The sequence below is a fragment of the Athene noctua genome, chromosome 1 (genome assembly GCF_965140245.1).
Source record: "Athene noctua chromosome 1, bAthNoc1.hap1.1, whole genome shotgun sequence".
NCBI classification, from domain to species: domain Eukaryota; kingdom Metazoa; phylum Chordata; class Aves; order Strigiformes; family Strigidae; genus Athene; species Athene noctua.
The window spans coordinates 38,199,170-38,220,753 of record NC_134037.1 but is presented as its reverse complement, the minus strand read 5'-3'; the positions used below and the strand labels follow the sequence as shown (position 1 = coordinate 38,220,753).

The 21,584-nt window shown below is 37.9% G+C and overlaps 1 protein-coding gene across 2 annotated transcripts; it reads left to right on the top strand.

The window, feature by feature from the left end:
• The first annotated feature begins 1,412 nt into the window (after positions 1–1,412).
• LCA5 (lebercilin LCA5) lies at positions 1,413–20,231 on the top strand. Of its 2 annotated transcripts, none has more exons than XM_074922650.1 (9): positions 1,413–1,517; positions 1,981–2,063; positions 6,258–6,642; positions 9,127–9,656; positions 11,120–11,257; positions 12,505–12,601; positions 13,714–13,859; positions 15,684–15,822; positions 18,204–20,231. In XM_074922650.1, the coding sequence occupies exons 3-9, from the start codon at positions 6,444–6,446 to the stop codon at positions 18,998–19,000; spliced, it is 2,046 nt and encodes a 681-aa protein (XP_074778751.1). In that variant the 5' UTR covers positions 1,413–1,517; positions 1,981–2,063; positions 6,258–6,443; the 3' UTR covers positions 19,001–20,231. The 2 variants fall into 2 exon arrangements, with proteins under 2 accessions (XP_074778751.1, XP_074778742.1); XM_074922641.1 differs by having other exon boundaries at positions 15,657–15,822.
• Positions 20,232–21,584: the final 1,353 nt, after the last annotated feature.

Below are 21,584 nucleotides of genomic sequence, written 5' to 3'. Positions count from 1 at the left end.
GGTTTTCTGTTTTCATTTAGTGGTCAATCTTCATTTTGAACATTCAGAACTGTGGAGAGACAGTTCTGTCAAATGCAAATCTGTCTCCCTCTCAAGAATGTCGTATTTATGCTTTCCCATGCAGGAAGGTTATCATTTTTGTATGAAATGTTCTGCTTTACCCTACTCCACCCAAATTCTTATGTCACTGTGCTATCGTAGCATATTCCATCAGTAAGTTAAGTGAGGCAAGAAAGATTTGCTATTTGTTTCTTTATCCTTCCTCTCTCCAGAACGAAGTTTGCTTGACTACATTCCTTATTAAAGGTTACCATTAGGAAAAAAAACACAAAAAACCCCAACACAAACAAACAGTAACTTGGAGTAGTAAAAGACAAGGTTTAGAAACCCCCTTACTTCTTTGCGGAATAAAACACAACAGCCTTGTTAAATTGGGCCTGCCTTTGAATTCAAGCGTATTTGCTAGCTTTAGGCAGTACTTTTATCCTTTTGTCAGTATAATCCATTTTAAATTCTGAATTATTTTATAATTTGATACCATTCCTCCTTTTTTTTTCCTTTCCTCCCAGTTTAGGGGAGTTTTGCTTTTAAATTGCATCACACGCAGAGACTGCACATACAGAGATACACAGACCGATAGATATGCCGAGAGAGAGATGTATATATACATGAAACCTATCATGTACTGGTTATTCATCTAGCTTCTCATTCTACTTAAATATCAAAGCAAAGTGTACTTTTTCCCATTTTTGCTCTCATCTCTGATCAGTCATTACACCCAGGTGTTGCTCAGACCCACAGCCTCATTTTCAAACCCAGGATGAAGGTAAGCGCCCAAGGCCACCCAAGGTTTCCCTCCATCCCACCCCTCAGAGGGGTTATGAGGGAGATGGCTCATTACCACGCAGCGGGTGCCAGCACAAAGGTGGGGTGTTGCCTTCAACACCTGCGCTCCTGGGCATCTCTCGGATTTTGCACTTAACGCCTCTTTCGATCCCTACACACATCCCTAACAACCCAAGATGGTGGCGCCAGGTCAGGGCCTCAGAGCTTGCCGGTGTCGGGGCAGGGCCTCAAGCCCACCACCCCTGCCGGGGAGTGCCCGCGGGGCGGGGCGGGGCCACAGGGCGCGGGGCGGGGCCACAGGGCGCGGGGCGGGGCCTCCACCGCCCTCTTGAGCCGCCGTGCCGGAGCATCATGGGAGTGCGGCAGCGCCCGGGCGTTAAACGCCCCCCTCACACCGTCTCAACCAATCAGCAGCCGGGATGTAGCCTCCCACCAATGGGGACAGCTGTTGCCCCTCGGCCGCAGCCGGCCTCTCCTACCAATCAGCCGCCGGGAGCCACCGCGCGCCGTCGAGCTGGCAGGTCGGGTAGCCAATGGCTAACGAGGAGAGCCCGCCTCCTCCAGCGCTCCGTTGCGCGAGAGCCGCTGTCAGTACCCCCGGGCGCCGCGGCGGCCCCTTTAAGCGTAGCGTGGCAACCGCCGGCGCGTCCGCCGGGCGGGCGGGCGGGCAGGTGGGCAGGTACCGCCGGCGGCGGCGGGGCCGGCCGGGGCGGCGGGAGTACCGCGGGGCGGGGCGGGTTGTACCTGGGTGCTGGGAGGGTTGGGAGCGGGCCCAGGCTTAGGCCTAGGCTTAGCCTCCGGGCGAGGGGGTGTTCGGATCTGCAGCTGCGGATCTTACTCTCGACATGCTGTGTGGGCCGGGCTGAGCGGCTCGGCCCCGGGGCAGGCAGCGGGGACGGCGGCTGGGCCCCGGGGCTCCCAGCGGTGGGGTTAGGGCGCGGAGGGAGGCTTCGACCCCAGCACCTGCGGGCAACAGGCCGTCAGAAAAGCGGGGCCGCGGATGTCGCTCCCTTTCCTCAAAAATCACTTATTGTCGGGCTGAATTATTGCACTGAAAATGTGCTGTCACATGTAGTCGTTAGTTGTTTTAAAAAAAATAGTTAATTAAAAGTAATATTTGATCTGTTTTTTAAGAACTTTTCTCCAGTGAAAGAAAATGTCTTGCTTACTCTTTGGGAACTGGAGAGCTGCTTTCAGGAAGGGCTAAGTTGAACTAGGTAAGTCTACACACACCGGAGGTATAGGTGGAAATATGAACAACGGCATGCACCTCCTCGGTAGAGGATTTAGAAACATAATCTTTTTTTTCCTCGCCGTAGGACTGGCCTGTGTATTACCCATTTGCACTACTGTTTCTCAGGTACTGTTTACCTGAGATTTATGGACTTTTTTCATATAGACTTTTTCATTTTGAGATCTGCTGATGAAAGTTACACCAAATATTACTGTCACAGAATCAGATAAATTTAACACTGGCTTTTACAACCATATAGCATTTTAATTCACCAAAAGCTTGTAAGCCTAGAAGAAATGTATACAGATAAGTCAGCAGTTGTGCAGAAGGCATCCCTAATAAAATATTTGCTCCTCATTAAAGCCTCATCAGTGAATATGTTTTGATGTGATACACGTAAATTCTTTTGCTCCTCTCTTTTCTGGAAAAAATTATAGTATTTGGATGTGAAAAAAATGGGTGGAGGAAGAGGAGTATGACGAATTTCTTTCTAAGTCATTCTTAAGTTCAGCACTTTAATAATTTGGATTGATGCTTTTGAACTTGTCTGAGGCTGGGTCTTTCTTGCGCTATCCCTCTCGGAATAGGTGGAAAAACTGAGCGGACCATTAGAGGTCAGCCTTTGTATCCAGGAGGTGTCATATGGTGACCAGTAAAAGCATTTGCTGCTTCTGATCTTAGAAAGGTATTAAGATTGAAAAGTACTTTAAAAGTTTTATGGGTAATGCATTACGGAACTAAGCTCTAGGTGTACTGTGAGAGAAGAGTTACTGATTAATTTTCCTTTCTCTCTATCGCTTAATACCTGTAATCTAGTAGTTAAATGATAGGAAGACAGTATTCTGTCACCATTGGAGTTGTTTTGTGTTTTCTATTTTGACTGCCACGTCCATCCTTCACAGTGACCTGGAGCTTGACTGGTTTTTATAACAGTAATCGTGTTTTCAATACAAAATAAGTACATTTAAATAGCAGTAGTTGCTGAAATGAAGGAATATGATATTCTGGAAACAAAACCGTTTCTAAAGTTTGTACAAGTCTTAGATTTACTTAAGCCATCCTGTAGTGATGTGATCTTGACACCATTAGGCTTTTAAAAGCATGTGGGAAGCTTTTGAGGAGAGAGGGTTGGAGTTTTGGTGGTGAGGGAAAGCTTAGTAGACCTACTGCCAACCCACAGTGTTTTGCTCCTCACAAACTTATTAAATGTACCAGGGAAAAATAGATAATCTTTGTGGATCTTACACAAGTTGAATTTATTTTATAATCAACTCAAACTACTTGGTAACAATTGAAAAGTCAATGAAACGAAGCATTTCTTAATTAGACAGTCCTTAGGCTAATTGAAGTAAAACTCAAATATCCTAGTGGTTCATTCATTCTCAAGATAAACCATGCATTTTTTATGTTAATCAAGTTACATTATAAACTAGAGGAAAACTGAATTTGGCAAGGCTTGACAGACTAAGGTTTCTTGTTTTATATGGAAAATATGATAATATTACCAATTACTGAAAACCATTTGAAGATTCAGAAAATGTTTTTGGTGATCTCTTAAGGGAGCTTTTATTGGTTCACCTTTTTCAGTTTGTTTTCAGTCCATTGCTTTTCAAAGTACTTCTAGAACACATCAAAAATTACTGTTCACTTATGTTGCTGTATGTCAAAATGATACTTAGCAAAATATTCTCAAATGTGGGGAATATCCAGTACAGAAGTGATGGATAATATTAATCCTCCAGTTCTTAAAATTTGTCTGTTTTAAATACACTGAGTTATGAAAAGCATTCTTCAAAAATATTATTGTCTCTTCAGTGAACACTTGTGGGACTATAAAATAACTGATCAGCTTTAAATCAGTAAGTGAAAGTGAGCGTTCTTGTTTTATATATATAATTAGACATCTTAATGATCGAACTGTAGGCATTTATGTTTTCTCTAAATGCAGTCCCATTTGTTTTCATTGATATTTGTTTTATTCTCAAGAGAAAGCCTGCATAATGATTTCTTTCTGTCCTGTGTCTTGAAGACAGACCAAATTTGGGTGTATCTGTTGAAGATATTTGCACTGTAGAGTAATCCCTGCCTCCACGCAGGGCTGAGTTAACACTTCTAGATGTGGTGGTGCCTATAACACTGATGTGCCCACTTCGGGAGTCCGGGACTCCTGGGTGCCACATGTGACCCTCTGGCCCTGGGACAGACTTGCATCCAAGTAACAGACTAGGTTGCTTGAATTCCCACCAGTTTGTTTTATTCAGAATGTTGTTACGAGCAAGCAAGGAACACAAATGCAGAGCCAACAGTTGATTGTTAGTCTAATTAAAATACTAACAGTCTAATCAAAGACTTCGTATTAGTCCAGATACTAACACAGTTCAAGTTATATACGGTTACAGTGATAATAGGCACAGATTAGTACCAAACCCTTTTTCTGGTGTTATCTTCACCCACCCACTCTCCCTCTGGGACTTGACTGGCTTCATCTGGGACAAATGCTCTCAAGCATCTCGAGATCTTTCTGGGCTTTGCAGTGCAAATTTAATTTTCTCAGAATCTTCTCTGACTTAAGTTTTAGGCATGTAGTTTAGTTGGACCACTTTGAAAATATTTAGGTGCTTAAAAAACATTATTTTCAAAAGTTACTCCCTAAGTAAAGAAAAAACCTCTCTTCCAAATAATTCAGTATTAATTTCCCAGCAGCTTCCCAGTTGAGAAATCTGTTGGGATATTTAGTCCTCTAATTCCTTCTGTATATAGATTATGAGGGCAGATGGATTCCAGTCACTGGAGGCAGAGTTGTGCTAACAGTGAACTGGGCCAGAAAGCTTGAATTTGTAATAAAAACTGTCTTGGCAACTGACATTTCTGTTCTGCTTGGCTATGCAATTCTGTATGTATAGACAGTGGAATAGAGGGCCGAGAAGCATTATCGGGAAATAAAATAGTGACAAATTTACAGCTCGTTTACAGGTATGTTGTATGCCCTGCAATGTAGAGGAATTTTGATTGAAAGCTGCTCAATTTTTTGTGTGTAACAGTTTGCTTTACCATTTAGAAATGGGCTAGGAGCTTATGTCATTAAACAGGCAGAACCTATGGGCTCTGATGCAAGTCCAATTTATTCACCCATTAGAGGCTCGATGTCCTGAAGTTGGATTGAAGGGAGATAGATGGTGAAATAAGCCTGAGAGCTGTGAAGTGGTGAGAGAGACAAAAGACATGGGAGGCTGAATGTAGTCAGTAAAATACTTCCTAAACTGATGAGAAAATTCTTTTGACTGAGAAGGTGAGGAAAATTTTGGATATATTTACTCCATTATATTGGCAGGAAGTGTCTCCAAAAATGCAAAATAAGGTGATTTTTACCTTGAAATTAGAAGATTTTTCAGTTTACATCAGAAAACAGGCTGTAGGAGCAGCCCTTCTCATTTTATACCTGCTGCAGATCTAATATATACCATGTACCAGCAGTGTGGTCTCTCTTTATCAGATATAAAAACTCCAAAAGGTTGTATTTGCATTTTCCTGTAAGGCACATGACACAAATGTTCGTGCTTCTGCCAGTTCCTGAAGGCATGAAACCCTAGATGCTGTAGAGTATGAGAGTACTTTCCAGGGCAAAGACTGTGATGCATAGGTACAGTCTCATTCGTGGTTAGGGACAGAATGTCCTCCAGACAAATGGGGCAACTGATTTTCAAGCCCATTGTTTAACATCATTGGAGTGTCAGAAATTGCAATACAGAAGATTTAGTCGAATTCTACAAATATCTCAATTCTAGTTGCATACATTGTTTGGTTAAAAAGTTTAAAAATATATTTACATTCTTTTCCTGAGTAGCATCAAACTTTCACTTGTCTTCTGTTTTCCAAATACTTCTTTTTCCCTCTCTCTTAACCTAGGAGTAATTTCTTATTTTAGATTTAGCTGTGTTAATTTTCTGATTTCTTTGTTGAGGGTGAACTCAGAGAGAACTCTACGACTACTGAGTGTAATACTAGTAGCATTCCTAGAGATATGTCTGTGACATTTAGTATAGATAAGGCTAATGTAGCACAGCATGGAGTATAAGTTTATAGGAATCTTGAATAATTTTACAGGGTTTTTTACCTTTCTTTCTTAACTAAACAGCAAGCTCATTCTCACTTTTTCCCTCTCTCTAAACTGTTACAGAAAAAAATGCGTTCTGAATGATAACTACTGCTTGCTGAACCGCACTGGAAAGGTCTCGTGCTTTGGAGATGAAGATGATAAATCCAAAGAAATAATCCAGCTGCTACCATTGTAACAACTGAAAGGTCCTTTGTGTCAAAATGAACAGTTTTTGAGAAAAATCTGGGAAGCAGTTAAATCTGAAAAATGGGAGAAAGAGTAAGGAGCCCAGATTCTGAACACGACAGGAAATCAGATGGGAATAAAAATAGTGACTCCTATTATTCAGATGAAGATAACACATCTCATTCATCTGGCCAGTCGCCAACACTAAGCTATCCATCTACAAGCCAAGAAAAAAGAGATCACAAAACACAAACTTCAAACAGCCTTGTGCACTACCAAGGTAGGTAGATAGCAAAGTTGCTGCTTTGTAACTTCTTTAAAGAGTCAATAATCTTTGAAAGCTGAAATAAAAGCAGGAAACTACCATTTTGAGAATCTACAAATAAGGTTCATGTGAATTATGCTACAGATGGCAGATAGACTGTAACTGCTCCATTGAAAACTAATAACCTCTTCCTGCATAAGGAAGATTTTAGTGATTTTCAGAATTACTCATATTTTTCTGAACAAGTGAATGTGGTTCTTATACTAGCATTTTGTTGAATCATGCTGATGCTCTCTTTTTGTGTTTGACAAAAAGTCTTGAGGCCAAGGACTCAAAGCAAGTCCTTACTATGCAGTCAGTAAAAGCAAAACATTTGTTAAAATTTCTTTGACAAAATACCCCTAAAGATCTCTGTCTTGTGGAAGTCTAGTTGACTAAGCATTATAGTGTAATACTGGGTACTTTCAAAAAACAAACAAGTGAAGGACCACTAACATGCAAGAGAGAGAAAATGTGTTTGGTGAAAGTTAGGTGCATGTGGAAATTCAAAAGAAAGCTTTTCCTGGTCCTTCCTTGAGGGTAAAATATCTCCAATTTGAGCTGAAATAGCTCCACTTTGCCTCTCACACACCTCACCTACATAAGCTGCTTGCTTGATTGAAATTATGGAGAAGTGAATATCCCTACAAAAAGGCAGAGAGTGGTTATAGAGGTCCTGTGCTGAAGTAGGGATGTGAAGCCTCTGCCGTACCTTGGCAGCTTGTTCTAAATAATTGCACACATTTGCTGGTGAAATCAGAGCATATCCTGCCTTTCTCAAGCAAGTACTCTATTTGATTCATAAGTGCTAGGTACTGTGTGAATCATTGAGTCAACATTAAGATCTGAGTGTGCCAGAAGATCTAACCTTAAACATTGAAGTTGCCCAGGGAGTATATCTCTTCAGATCCTTGATGGTGTTGGTGTCCTGGTACAACTGGTGTTTTGCCAAGCTTCTCTGTGTTCAGAAGTGGCATCCTCTCCGTAGCAGTCATGGGTTAGCTGTCTGGGAAACAAAAACTGCAGTTCCACTGTGCTATTTAATTTGGAGGGGGCAATGAATGACTAGTTCTTTGATTACGTAGCCAGAACTGAACATAATTATTACATGAAGGTATTATGAATGTCATGTCCTTGAAAGACACTATTCCCTAATTCAACTATATGGTCAAAAGTGCAAACCTGGTATTGGAATTGTCTGTTCTGCCCTAAATGTGGAGAAATTCTTGAAGGGGCTGGAAGTCTGGGGTTAATGGGAATGGCCTTAGTTGGTGATAGGAGTGGCATCATTTCTGCAGTGCATGTATTAAATAATCTTTTCACACCTGAATGTGACATAAGCATTCTTTGTAAAGGGGGGAAAAAAGGCCTTCTTTTGTTTGCCCAAGCTGTGGAAAAAATAAGCATCAAGCAGAAAATGAATGAGTATTTGTGAAAAATGTTCAGAGGAAATTATAAGAAAATATTTTAAAGCTTTTATTTTTGCTCCAAAATATTCTCTGTAGAATAGAAACATGGTGAGCGCCAAAGGGGAGGAAGAATTTGCTGTCACACACACTCACTGTCTGTGTATACGTAACTGCACTATTTCTGTATCACCGTTTTCAAGCCTGAATTAAAAGCTGCTGCACAGTATGTTTCTTCCAAACACTGATGTACCTTCATGAATTATGCACTCTCTGTATATTCAATTGTTTTAAGAGATATTTTTGGTGCATTATATCCTTCATTCTTTGAGTGTGGCTTGAGAAGCAAATAAGATAGAAACAAAATGTTTAGCTTTTATCTGTGGGGATGATCATAAAATAATAATATCAAATAGGAATGTGAGTGATGCATACTAGTAATCAAATAAGGATACTGTGTGGCAAATAACTTGTGATACAAGAATAAATTATTCACGGGAGAACTGAATTTTCGTGGGATTTATCATTTTGCTTTGGAGGCTTTTTGCATTGAGCCTTTGAAATCTGCTGTTTTGTCTGTAAGCATGGCAGCTGGATTTGAAAATACTACTGCATTTGTCTGAGAGAATTACATCTTGCATAATATATAACTAGCTAGTGCTCAGCTAATTGTTGCCATTTTAAAAGCATTTGATAATATTGTATGCATAAGAGTACAGTATTTCTAAAACATTTTCATAAACATCATCAAATATTAACCAAATATGACTGTAATTTCTGATAAGATTTGCAGATTATTACTTTACAATGGTCCTATATTGATGTCTGCAAATACTACCTCTTACAGTACATAACAAACATAAATCTGGGTTTTATCTATCAAAAGGATCATAAGTCTATCACATACATGCCTTTTATTGTCTGGTTTGAAAGCTGCAATCTCTGCTAAGTATTGTAAAATTGTTTCAGGCAGAGCTTCATTGCAGGAAGGATGTCTGAATAGACAAACTGCACTGTCTTATAATAAATATGCTTTTTATTTTTCCTCTCGTAGCCACAAAGAAATTGGGTTCCAAATATGCACCAAGCAAAAGAGAGACACGGTGGGGTTTCCGTTCTCAGAGCCTCACTAGGGATTCTCCTGCAAAAGATATAGATCTTGTTACAAAAAGAGTTCTTTCTGCTAGACTGCTGAAAATCAATGAGCTCCGAAATGAACTGACTGAACTCCACATCAAACTAGATGAGCTGCAGAAGGAAAACAAGGCACTGAAGAGGCTTCAGCACAGGCAGGAGAAAGCCTTGAATAAGTTTGAAGATACAGAAAACGAAATCTCTCAGCTCCTTGCCCGGCACAACAATGAGATTAGAATATTAAGGGAGCGCCTACGAAAATCTCAAGAGAGGGAACGTGCAACTGAGAGACGGCTGAAAGATTCGGAAGGTGAACTGTACAGAACAAAAATTGTCTTGCAGAAACTGAAAAAGCTGTCTGCAGATAAGCACCTTGCTGAAAGAGATGACCTGACAAAGAAACTAGCCTATGCAGAGAGTAGGTTAGAGGACAGTGAAAGAAGAATTAAGGTGAGATTACTTTCTCTTTGTAAGAAATTCTGGTAATTTCTTACCATAATGAGCTTCGTGAATTGTATTTTTTCACAGTTGTGGAGCAAATAGAAAATTATTTTTTTTTTTTACACATAAGCAGCACCAAGTAAATTATTTCCAATGTGATTATATAGTTACACACTTGGTAGCTGTGAATTCAAATTTCTGTTTGCAAATTGAGTATATTTTGTCAGAAAATATACTGTCGGTTTGTGCTTTTAGGTGTTTTTATGACCAGTAATAACATTTCAGAAGTGCATGCAGCTATAATACAACTTTGTGCAATCTAATTTTTCTTTTTGGAGAGGAAGCATTTGTTAAAGAATTTTCTGGGTATTTAGGGAACTGTATACTAAAATTCTAAAAAACACATATATAGTAATTCTTTCTCAATTTTGTGAACTTCATTCATGCAATGTTTGATTGTCCACTGTTCTGCACATATGAGAACTGAGCTGAACAAAATTACAGCAATTTTTTTAATACTGAAATGAGCTTTAGAACATTCCATGGGTATCCATTTTAAGAATTTTGTGCAATATATTTTAATTTTGTTCAGCAAAAACCTTTACATTTTTGTAAACACGTCTACACTGTAAAAATGTCTAAAAACTAATTTAAAAATAATTGTGTTAACACTGCTAAACTGTTGGTAGTTGTATGCAATACTACTTTTAGCTGAAATTATCTTGGTCATTTAAATGATGTTAAAGTTTGATGTCTATATTAGTAATTACACCTAAATTACATTACAGAGATAATAGGTCTGGAAATCCAAAGGATTAAACTGGAAACTAAGCTTTCATAAAATAAATCCCAAAATACCAAGATATAAACTTATTACCCACATCACCTCGCCCTGTAGTAGCACCATCTGGCATCTGTAGTTTTATGATCAGGTATTTCAGTGTTTGTAGTACTCGATAATGTTAAAATGAATCATACTCTAAAAAGTAAGGGCTTTTCTTCTACTCTTACTCCTTCTCTGATCATCACAGGCTCACTTAAAACAGCTATAGCAAGGCAAGGCTATGTAAATGAAATCACAGTTACAAATTTGTTTCTAGTAGAAAGGTTAAAATTTGTTTCTTGTCTTCTTCCCTCTTACAGGGAGGTATTCTGTTTCTTAACCATCAATTTGAGATTTGTCTTAGAGATCTGGAGGTCCACTGTGCCAAGAGCCTTGCAGAAAGTAGTGTATGTTCCCATTATGTCCTCAAGTCACCTCTCAATACTCCAGAAGGATGAGCTGCAGCATCTGCAGGTGCTCTGTCTGCCCCCTCAAAGTTAGGATTAAGGGTTTAAATGTATTCAGTGTTACAGCAGTGGTGGAGCTGATATCTGACTCTTAAGATGCTGATTTACTGTCATTTTATTTAAGTAATTTGACTATAAGAAATGTACTTCAGTTATTTTAAAATATTTTGTTTTAATTGAAGGATTTGGAAAGAAATCTTGAATTAAGTGGTAGCAGTTTTCAACGAGAGTTACATTCAAAGAAAAAAAAGATGTATGAGGCTCAAGAAGAAAACAGGATTCTCCAAGAAGAGCTTCGTCAACTAAATCAGAAGCTGAAGGTAGAATGTGAAGCAATACAAGTTGCTAAACATGTTCTGGCATTTTATCTTTGGAAGTATCTGTAATCAGGTTTGAATAGTTTACCAGTGACTGCACTCTCTGATGTGTACTTAATTATATACTACATGTGAGTGCTTTTCCTGAAACGTTCTGTGCTCCGACCCTACAGTGTGTATAATGGGAATGTCTCTACGTTAATCATTATTGTTAGCACAAGTTAAAAAAAGAAGGATCAAGTACATAGGCAAGCATTTGAGATTAAACCACAAGATGCACTGGAAAATTACACTTGAATTTAAAATTAAATCTGCAGGTGTATACAGTACTTTGTTACTAATGTACTTGCATTACTGTAGGTTTGTATAAAGATTAATTTCATGTATTTGTGATATCCACATGTGCTGCTAAATTTTGTGCAAAGGTTTATTTGCATCCCCTTACCCCGTTGTTGCCCACATTTTAAATTTAAGGACTGAAAGTATTGTTACGTTCTATCTAGTCATCTTATCCTTAGGAAAAAAAAATTAAATTACTTGAGCTGAAGTACTTCATTTCTAGGAGAATTACCCTGAAACCCAAAGTCTCAAACATACTTATATAATGGAGGTGCACCAGTTTACCACCTTACTAGTTACCAAGCAAGTAGCAGCATTAGTAACTCAAACTTCTACGTTTAGAGTGTTTTAAGCCTGATTTGTTAGTGGAGAGTTTAATATTTTCAAAATATTTTATAGATTATTTTTGATAACTTACTGTTTGCTTCTGTATTTTATTCAATAAATGTCATTAAAGAAGAGTATATCTCTACCTCTGTGATGCAGTGAGCCTCTGCTCAGTGGTACTGACATGCCCTGTGACAAGTAACATTGCTAGCATTGAAATGTTTTAACTCTTCACAATACTGAAAATTCAGTTGTGCAATCTATAAATACGTTGTAAATCTTACTCATGTTGATGGAAGCATTGGCATTTAGTTTTATTTTCACTTCAGAGGTGGTTTTTTTTTTCCAGAACATTTTGCTAATAAGTTTGTTGGGGGGTTCTGTCTGCTTAGTTTTGTCTGCTTTCTTAGAGCATGAGCCAAGTCAGGAATGTGATTGTTCTCCTTAAAACATCAGATGTAACGTTTGATTACTTCTCTGTTTCTATTTACAGCATGTATTTTTAATGTAATTTACAGCTTTGCTAATGACTAGTAAATTAAACATTAGTAACTCATTGTTATACCTACCTCTTTAATTCACAGGAAAAAGAAAGAGAACTTGAAGCAAAAAATATATACGCTAATCGTATGTTGAAGCTATCACCAAGAAAAGACATGGATATTATACAACGAAAAAGAGGTAACTTATATAAAGAAATAAAGGCAGAAAAATAAATAGCGACACTTTAAAATTACTCTGCTATTATTCATGCCATTCAGTGTTTGACCCTACCACTGCTTGTTCAAGAACATTTGGTTTTTTGCACTGCTTTCAACACAGCACTTGTTACAAAGAAGGGCACGTTGTTTATTTGACTGTTCTGTAGCTGCAGCAGAACCAAAATCCAGAGCTTCATCAGAGTTCTTAACTCCTTTCATACCAGGTGTTCCTGGGTGAAGGAGGAGAGAAAGATTGTTTTGTAAATTCTCTTAATAAATGACAATAAATTACAGATAATTTAAAAATACTTAACTTCACTGCTATGAATATTTTGGTGATGTTTTTAATTTATTTTTTCCTAATTCATGTTTACTGTCTGTCAGACAAGCTGCACTCTTTTTTTTTCCTCAAAGAGTGCCTATGTCCCAGAACATAATCTTTTAAAAGTATCAGTGCGGTGATTTCTTCTGGTGTGACAAGGCAGCCTCAAGCCTTATGCTACCCACATAAATATGTTTGTATATATGTGTGTCTGTATGTGTGCTTGGACTGTTTTCACTGGATCAGTAGAATCTATTTGTCAGAAGAAGCAGGAATTTATGGGACTGTCTTAAATTGTTAATGCCAGCATTTCAAACAGTTTGTCTGCTGCTCATTTTATTATAGCTGTTCTACTATTATTTCATTTTAGGTTCAGATTTTTTAAAATGTCATTCCATAGAGATAAGTGTGTGTGTTCCAAAGATGCAGATAAGTGAATTTTAGTTTTATGAGTTTGCTTCTCTACATGTAGCTTCTGTGGCAAGCAGTAAGATGAGTGAGAGATTTTGTGGGGATTTTTAAACAAATATTCAGTATACAGTAATGACTTTAAGGGGGTTTTATTTTATTTCAGTAGAAGTTTTGTGTGCAATTTTTTTTAAATAGCATTTACAGATGCTGAAAACAGCTATGTGAAACTTGTCAATACTTTCCACTTCCATTGGCTCCAATACTTTTATGTTTCCTGCAAATCAATAAAATGAGAGATAGGTATATAGTGGGGTATTTTCAAGTGAAAACTTTATTTAATTTGTTTTTATTTTCTACAGCCAACAACCAAAATATTAAAAAAGGATCACAGCTCACAAAGGGTGTGCAGACCAGTGGATACTTCTCACCAGTAGAATTATTTCCAGAATCAGAACTTGCCTGTGGTGACACAGTAAACAAGAAAGAAGGGATTCTTCCTAAAATAGTGAGTTCCATAAAAATTTGAAACTTCCTCCAGATCACTCACCTATCAGACTGTTTAAAGCACAACTTTTAGAAAATATGTGTGAATATACAAATATAAATATATAGGAAATATAATTTAGAAAACATTGCAATCTTTAAGACCAACTCTGCCCTTCCAGAAATATCATACTTGGGCTTTGTGATGCTTAATTCATCATATTCTATGTTTTACTGATAACCGTTAGCTCAGTTTGCTCAGTCTGCTGCCACTGTAATTTCTTTGAAGTTTTTAAGACTTCATTTTGGTTTTCTCCCCTTTATTTATAATGCTTATTTGAGCAATCTGTTGTAACAGTGCTGGCTGCCTTGTCTCTCTTTTTGCTTTGGTCTTAATTATGGTTTCTTTTACTTTCCAGATTTATTTCACAATGCATAAATCTAACACTTCCTCTTATTGTCATAATGCTGGTATTTCTTCTGTCGTCTTTCCAGCTTTGTGAATATGGTTGGATTTTTTCAGTTTTCCATTTCCCTTTTTATTATAAAATAGCACCATTAGAAGTATTGCAAATACTGTGACCTCAGGCTAAAATCAAAGAGATTTGTAAGGTATTACAAATCAGAATGACACAGATTATGGTACAAATTGTACAAATTCTGATTACATAAGGCTAGGACTATTTGTCAGTAATAATTCTCTGATGATGGTCTTGACTGGCTTCCTGGTAGGACTGAAGCTTTTTTATGACTGTTTCATTCATATGTTCTCTCTTCCAGAATCCTTTCTGTATGGATGTAGTTTAATGTGTGCATTCTTCCAGCATATACTTTGGTGTGTGAGTTACAGAACTGCACAGTTGGTGCAGTGCAGCTCATGGAGTCCAACTATATGTCATCTTACAAACCTCTCTAGTTCATGTATGGCTGTTGGTTTAAGTAACGTAAATTAGATTTGGGTAGCCTGTGCTTTCATCATTTTTCTAAGTCAAGCATTTTAAATACTTGGCCACCATCTCTTTATGAAGTTTTTTGGTTTTTAAAATAAAATAATGACAGCCTTGTAAATGAAGGGAAAATATTTGAAGTTGTTTTGGCTAATAGTCATATTTTCTTTGTTTGTTAACTAGTAACTGTTTCTTTTGTTTCTCTTTTAATCTAGAATCTTATTCTGCCCTAAAATAATCACAAGCTACAAAGTTAGCATCCACATGTTGGATTACACTGGCTTTCTCTTCACCTCATTGCTACTACTTTTCTGTTAGTGATTTTTACTGCTGACATTAATACCTTCTGCAGGTTCTTTCCTTTTAAAATTAAACCTTTCTCTTTCACTGTTTGTTACTTTAGTTCTCCATAACTTTTAAGCACCACTATCAAACTGTCCAAATCTACAACCCACTCACTTGAGTAAAAAGATCAGATTGTGGAAATAGATTTATTGCTTGTTTGTAACTAGATGCTTGCTTATTAAAAGAATAAGGTGATGAGGTCTGGCCTTCTGTTAAAGTCCTTGAAAATGAAACTTCTGACTTCTAAAGAGAACTACCCTAACACAGTGATAATTTTGCTTTATGACATTGGAGCTGCAGCTTTCATGAGAGGTGTAATACAGAACAGAGTGACTGTCTATTCATTTTGTTTCAGGTGCATAAAACTATGTTAGAGGTGATAAGATTTTAGGGCCAAACCCCTAGGTTGTCAAAGCTGGCTTGATTTAGATGACTTGCTCATTTTTATGTTTAGCAGTAAGAATGTAATGATGTAGAAGTTCATATGGTTTTATTTGTTTGTTTTATTGATTATTATTCCCGATCAGTTTCTGTTTTGTATCAATCTATTTCAGGAAAAGGAAATTCAGGACAAAGAACAGAAAGAGCAAGCTGACCTCCTAAGACAAGACCGAGACAGGGAAAGAGAAGAGAAACAGAGTCATTTTCAGGAAATACAGGCTTTAGAGGAGAGGGTTCAAAAACTACATGATGGTAAGGAAACAGGCAGCTGAAGGCTGGAAAATACACCATAGAATACTAATCAAGGCAGGCTGCTAGTTTCTTGTGAGAAGAGCGAAATGATTTTGCAGAGATCACTACAGTGGAAAATTATTTTCAGTTATATTATGCAAAGAGAATCAGAAAGAAGTATGGGATATAGAATAATCTGTCCCCTGTACTCAGCTGTGATTAAGTATGCAGCAGCAAAAAATGCTGTCCATGAAAAAATATGGAAGCCTGAGAGATTTTGCTTTACAACACAAGGATGATATAGCAGGTAAATGCTGATGTTATCTCTAACTTGTTAGATGTTATCGAGGTACGCAATAGATTTTTACTATTGTAGAACAAATCTGCTTTACTTAATATGGCCTGTTTTTTTCAGTACATATCTACTCCAGTCATATAATTTGAAATTGTAGTTTCTTTTCACTTGTGGTTATCTGAATCATTTGGTGTGGCTGTTTGAGAAATGTCGGTTTCTATAATTGTACTTTAATATTGCTTTTTTATTAGAATCTTAGGATCGTAGAATGGTTTGGTTTGGAAAAGACTTTTAAGATCACTGAGTCCAACTGTTAACCTAACACTGCCAAGTCCACCACTACACCCTAGTGTCACGTCAGCTCATCTTTTAAACACCCCCAGGGGTGGTGACTCCACCACTTCTTTGGGCAGCCAATGCTTGCCAACCCCTTTCGGTGAAGAAATTTTTCATACTATCCAATCTAAGCCTCTCTTGGTGCAACTTGAGGATATTGCCTCTTATCATATCACTTCTTACTTGGGAAAAGAGACCGACATGCACCCACCTCACTACAACCTCCTTTCAGGTAGTTGTAGAGATCAATAAGATTTCCCCTGAGCCTCCTTTTCTCCAGGCTAAACAACCCCAGTTCCCTCAGCTGCTCCTTGTGCTCTAGACCCTTCACCAGCTTCGTTGCTTTTTGGACACACTTCAGCACCTCAGTGTCTGTCATGATGTGAGGGGCCCAAAACTGAACACTGTATTCAAGGTGCAGCCTCACCAGTGCCAAGTACAGGGGAACAATCACTTCTATGGTCCTGCTGGCCACGCTATTCCTGAGACAAGCCAGAAAATACTAATTTGGTTTTCACAACATCTTAATGACTTCATTCATAAGTCTCTTAATCTAAAGTATTTTAGGTGGACTGCAACCTGTCACGTTAAAATATTCTTTCATGTTTATAATTAATGAACAGTAACACTTATTCTAGATGACATGGAAGAATTCTAAAAAAATCTATAGCTGCTTTCAAAGGTGAATCCTGAGTAAAATCTTCTACCTCTGCTGACATCAGTGCACAACTTACATAAGCCAAGAATCTGTTGTTATGTCTTTTAAGTAGGGTGATTTGACCACCTTGCCCATCTTACAGTGTAAGCTGATATTTTTCCCACCTTACATACAGAAAGTAGCTCCTTACTTAACTTGGTGTAATGTTATGTTATTGAAAAAATATATATATTAAATATATTTAATTGCAGTTATTACTGTAAGTTTGATCTGAAGTAGAATAGATAATGTGGAATTTTGTGAAAACATCAGTCAGAAATTTGAATAAAGTGTTCAAAGGGGAATGCAGTTGAAGGGGCCAGGAAGTCATATTCAGCTTTTGGCCAAAGACATACCTCTTGATAGAAAAATATTTTGAAGAGAGAAATATTTGAGAGGCTTCCTTTTTCTTGTACACATAAATATTTGCAGGATCTATCTAGAAGTTTATTATTGTTTTGCACCTTTGCACAGCTATAAAGGGGCACCAAACTGACATTTGATATTTGCACAGACATTCTCACCGAGTTCAACGTAAAGCTGTTTTCTGTATGCAGCAGACACAGTATATTTTAAAGCATTCACTACTTGAAACCGGTAATGAGTCCCATGACTTTTTGGCCTGGTAGCTTCACAGGACTAGTTCCCTTCATGGAAAAAAAACCCCAAATGTATATCCCAGAACCATCTAAATGTCAATGGTGCTGACAAAGGAAAACAAAGTACTGTGCAAGTCAGAACTGTTAAAATCAGTGATGTTGTATTCATTTTCATTCAGACCCAGAAAATGGAGAGGCAATTGGCAGAAATGAAGTTCCTCTGAAAATTTTAAAATGTGGATAATGTCCTAATCCCTTTGGAATATGACAGTAAACTTTTATATCTTAGTAGAGAACCTGGTGTGAATTTTGTTGTAATTTTTGAAGAATTTATTTTTGCAGTAGGGAAACAATGTTATGCATAGAAGAGCATATTAAAAACTCAATGGCTTTTGATTGCATTATTTTCAAAATATTCTTTTAAAGTAATTTTAAAACTAAAACATTTTAAATAATGTTTAATCATTTCTTGCAGACTGGGAAAGGGAAGAATATGACAAAATGAAAAAGGAAAGCAGCTTTTTATTGGATAAAGAGAAAACAAAGATGGAGACACAAGTCCACAAACCTGAAGTAGAGAGAGAAAGCACTGAAATGCTGGAAGAGCAGCGAAAAAGAGAGTTCCTGCTTGCTAAAATGCAAGAAATTGATAGAGAAACTCAAAATGTGATGAACATGAAACCTGCTTCCCAAGCACTACTCATAAATACAGCAAGAAGATTGCATTCCATAGAGAAAAAAGAAAAAACTAATCAATTCTTTGAGATTCCTGGAAAGGTTACTAATGGATTTCCTGTAGATGACAGCCGAGATGATGCCACAAGAGCACTAGGGCAGAAGCAACGAAATGTAAGGACCTTAGATTTAAGTAGTGAGATAGCATTTGGTAGTTACATACCTTCCTTTGGGAAAGGATCAGGGAGACAGAGTTGGCTTACTCAAAAAAGCGACAACTTAGAAGAAAATGTTAAGGAAAATGCAGATTTCAATAGTAAGAAAGAAAGGAAGTCCAATTTAATGGAGCAACTCTTTGGAAGCAGTGCCAGTACCATCTTTCTTTCTAAAAATAATGATACAACACCTTTTGACATAGATTGGGACTCTAGTAGTACTCTTCTTGTTGATAAAACCAGTAAAGTCAAAGAAGACAGTGAGGTTTTTGGTGAAGTAAGAAACCTAAGCAGACACCGTTTGCAACACACTACAAGCAAGCCAGGAGTTAAGACCCTTGGTTCTTTAGAAGATGACATCGAAGAAGTAATCTTACAATGATCATATTTTTATATGTTTTATATGTAAATGCTGAAAAAATATTTTCATGTAATATTTATTAGATACAGATTTGAAACATTTCAGATATATTGTAAAGCCTTATGAAGGAATAATTTACATGAATGAGTATATGTATAGAGGAAAGATGCACTTTGATAGAACAGCCTAATCTAGATGCAGGAGATTTCTTCTAAAATGTAATATCCAAGTACAGACCTTGGAGGTCCAGCAGTGACTGTTTTGGCAGAAAGACAGGGAGGGTGTTCTGAGGGACTTTGATAGATGAGATAGGTGCTGGCTGGCTGCTTCAGTCAATCAGAGAAGATACTTTTGCCCCGACTTGGGCTCCAGACTGACTGTCACTGTTGCCACGTGGCACCATCTGACTTGCGCAGCTGTGGCTCAGGGTCTGAGAGGCTCAGCAGCACAGAGCTGGTAGGGATGCCATAGGAATGGAAGGACTTCCAGAGGCTTACTGATTTGTGCCCTTTGCTCGTGCTCTGTCACATACCCTTCAAGCTCTCTCTTACTCTTGTGTGATCACTCTCTTACCCCCTTGTCCTTCTTTCTTTCACTCTTGCCCTTGCTTCCTTTCACACTCTCTTTTGCCATCACTCTCAAAATTTTCGAGACTTACTGATGTGTAATGGTATGTTAAGTAAAATTACCCTTCTCACAAGGGAGCATTATTATTTATTGCAGAATGAGTTGGCTGAGAAGGCAGCAAGCTTTTATGTGGCAGCCCTAGCATTCAGGGCAGCTACCGGACGAGCATCTCTGACTAGTCAGTACAGGAATTATTTTGGGTTTTTTTGCCTACAGGCTGCTTACAGTACACTGCTTTTCATTTGGAGTATTTCTTTTAGGCCTCAGATATTTTTTCTTTCTTGGGCATTCAGAGAGCCTCTTAACTGTGCATATGTAACATCAGCGTCAAAAAATGGATAGAAGAGACATACCTAGCACAAAGGCTCAGGTAGAAAGAGAAAATTCTACATGGCAATCATGTTATGTCAGAAGAACACAAAAAGAAACACAACTCAGGAACAGATGATCTCTCTTCTGCATAGGTTTTCTGTAGACCATACTACCAGATTTGTCTAACTCCTCTCATATATTCAGGTTCTGTTTGTTATATAATGCCATTTTTTGTAATTTCTGAAATTTTTAATTAAAATTCCAATCATCACTAACTCATTTTTAAACAAAATGGTTTGATTAAATAACTTGAGTAAAATTTTTGTGTGTAGATCATCTTTAACACAAAGTTCTGACTTTATATATCATGTTATTGATACTGGAGGGGGAGGGAGGGTTGGCAGCAGCATTGATTGTGATGTTATTCACTACATGGTGCCATGTACACAAGTTAAAAAGGTAGGCAATGAAGGATTTCGCAGAGGTGTTCCAGAAAATAAACTGAAGGTCATTACTTAGTAAAACAACAGGTTTTGAAATGCTTCTCTGATACGCTCCCTATGAGCCTGATTCAAAACATACTAAAATACAGAGAAGGATTCTCATGATTTCAAGATACTTCGAGCCAAGATTTCTCTGAACACAATGGCTCTTCTGAAAAGAAAGGCTCGTGTCTGCATCATGCAATAACTTTGTTTGCTCCTGCATTCAGAAAGAAAATTAGTCACAGATCCAGACCCAGTGTGTGGGACTGTTCTTACTAGGCACCCTACAGTGAAGAGCAACTCATGTTCACCTGCTTGCTTTCAGTCCCAATTATATTGATTATAATACTAGAGAATTGAGCTGGTTCATTTTGCTTGCAGATGGTCAGAGTATCAGAACAATTCTGACCAGCAACACTGAATTTAACTATCTGTGTTTCTCTTCCACAGTGACTTCTTTGGGGGAATACTGTGATGTAAGAGGTAGAAGTCTGTGCGTAAACACCATGCATGTTTGTGAGTGTATAGTTATTTGTCTTATCTTTCTTGTCCTAATTGTGGGTGACTGCTGCCCTTCTAGAAGGTGACGCTTTGCTCCTGAAGATACTGCTGGGATGGGTTTATTTTTCTTTCCAGTGGCTGAGGATTCTAAGGCATAAAACAATGAAGTAACTGCTGTGGTTATTAAGGGTCATGTAGGGTCATGTAAGAAGAGTTGGGTTTTTGTTTCTTTGCAAGTCAACCCATTAATATCTGGCAAATTCTAACTATCATGCTGAACTGAATTACAAATGTATAGTTTCTAAGCTGTTTCATAGTATCAACCCCTTCCTAAGTTCACAAATGGTCACATCCTGTTACCAGACTCTTCCTGAAGCAAATACTGTGGTGACTTGTACAAAAAAAAAAAAGAGGTGTATCTCCATTAGGAAGGTGAAAATAAATTAATTTGCTGGGAACAGTATCACAGGTATAGTTTCCCTTTTTCCCTTATTGCCCTCTAGCTCTACAGCTTTTTCCCTTTCTGAACTTTCTAGTTTTAGAGTTACTTTTATGCAAATACTATTACAGTTAAAATGTATAAAGCCAGTGCATTGAGAGGGAACCTTGTTTGTGGGAGGAACCTCTGGGTCCTTCAACATCTGTAATTAGTGTTTCCACTCTTGAGTAACAGTTTTCTA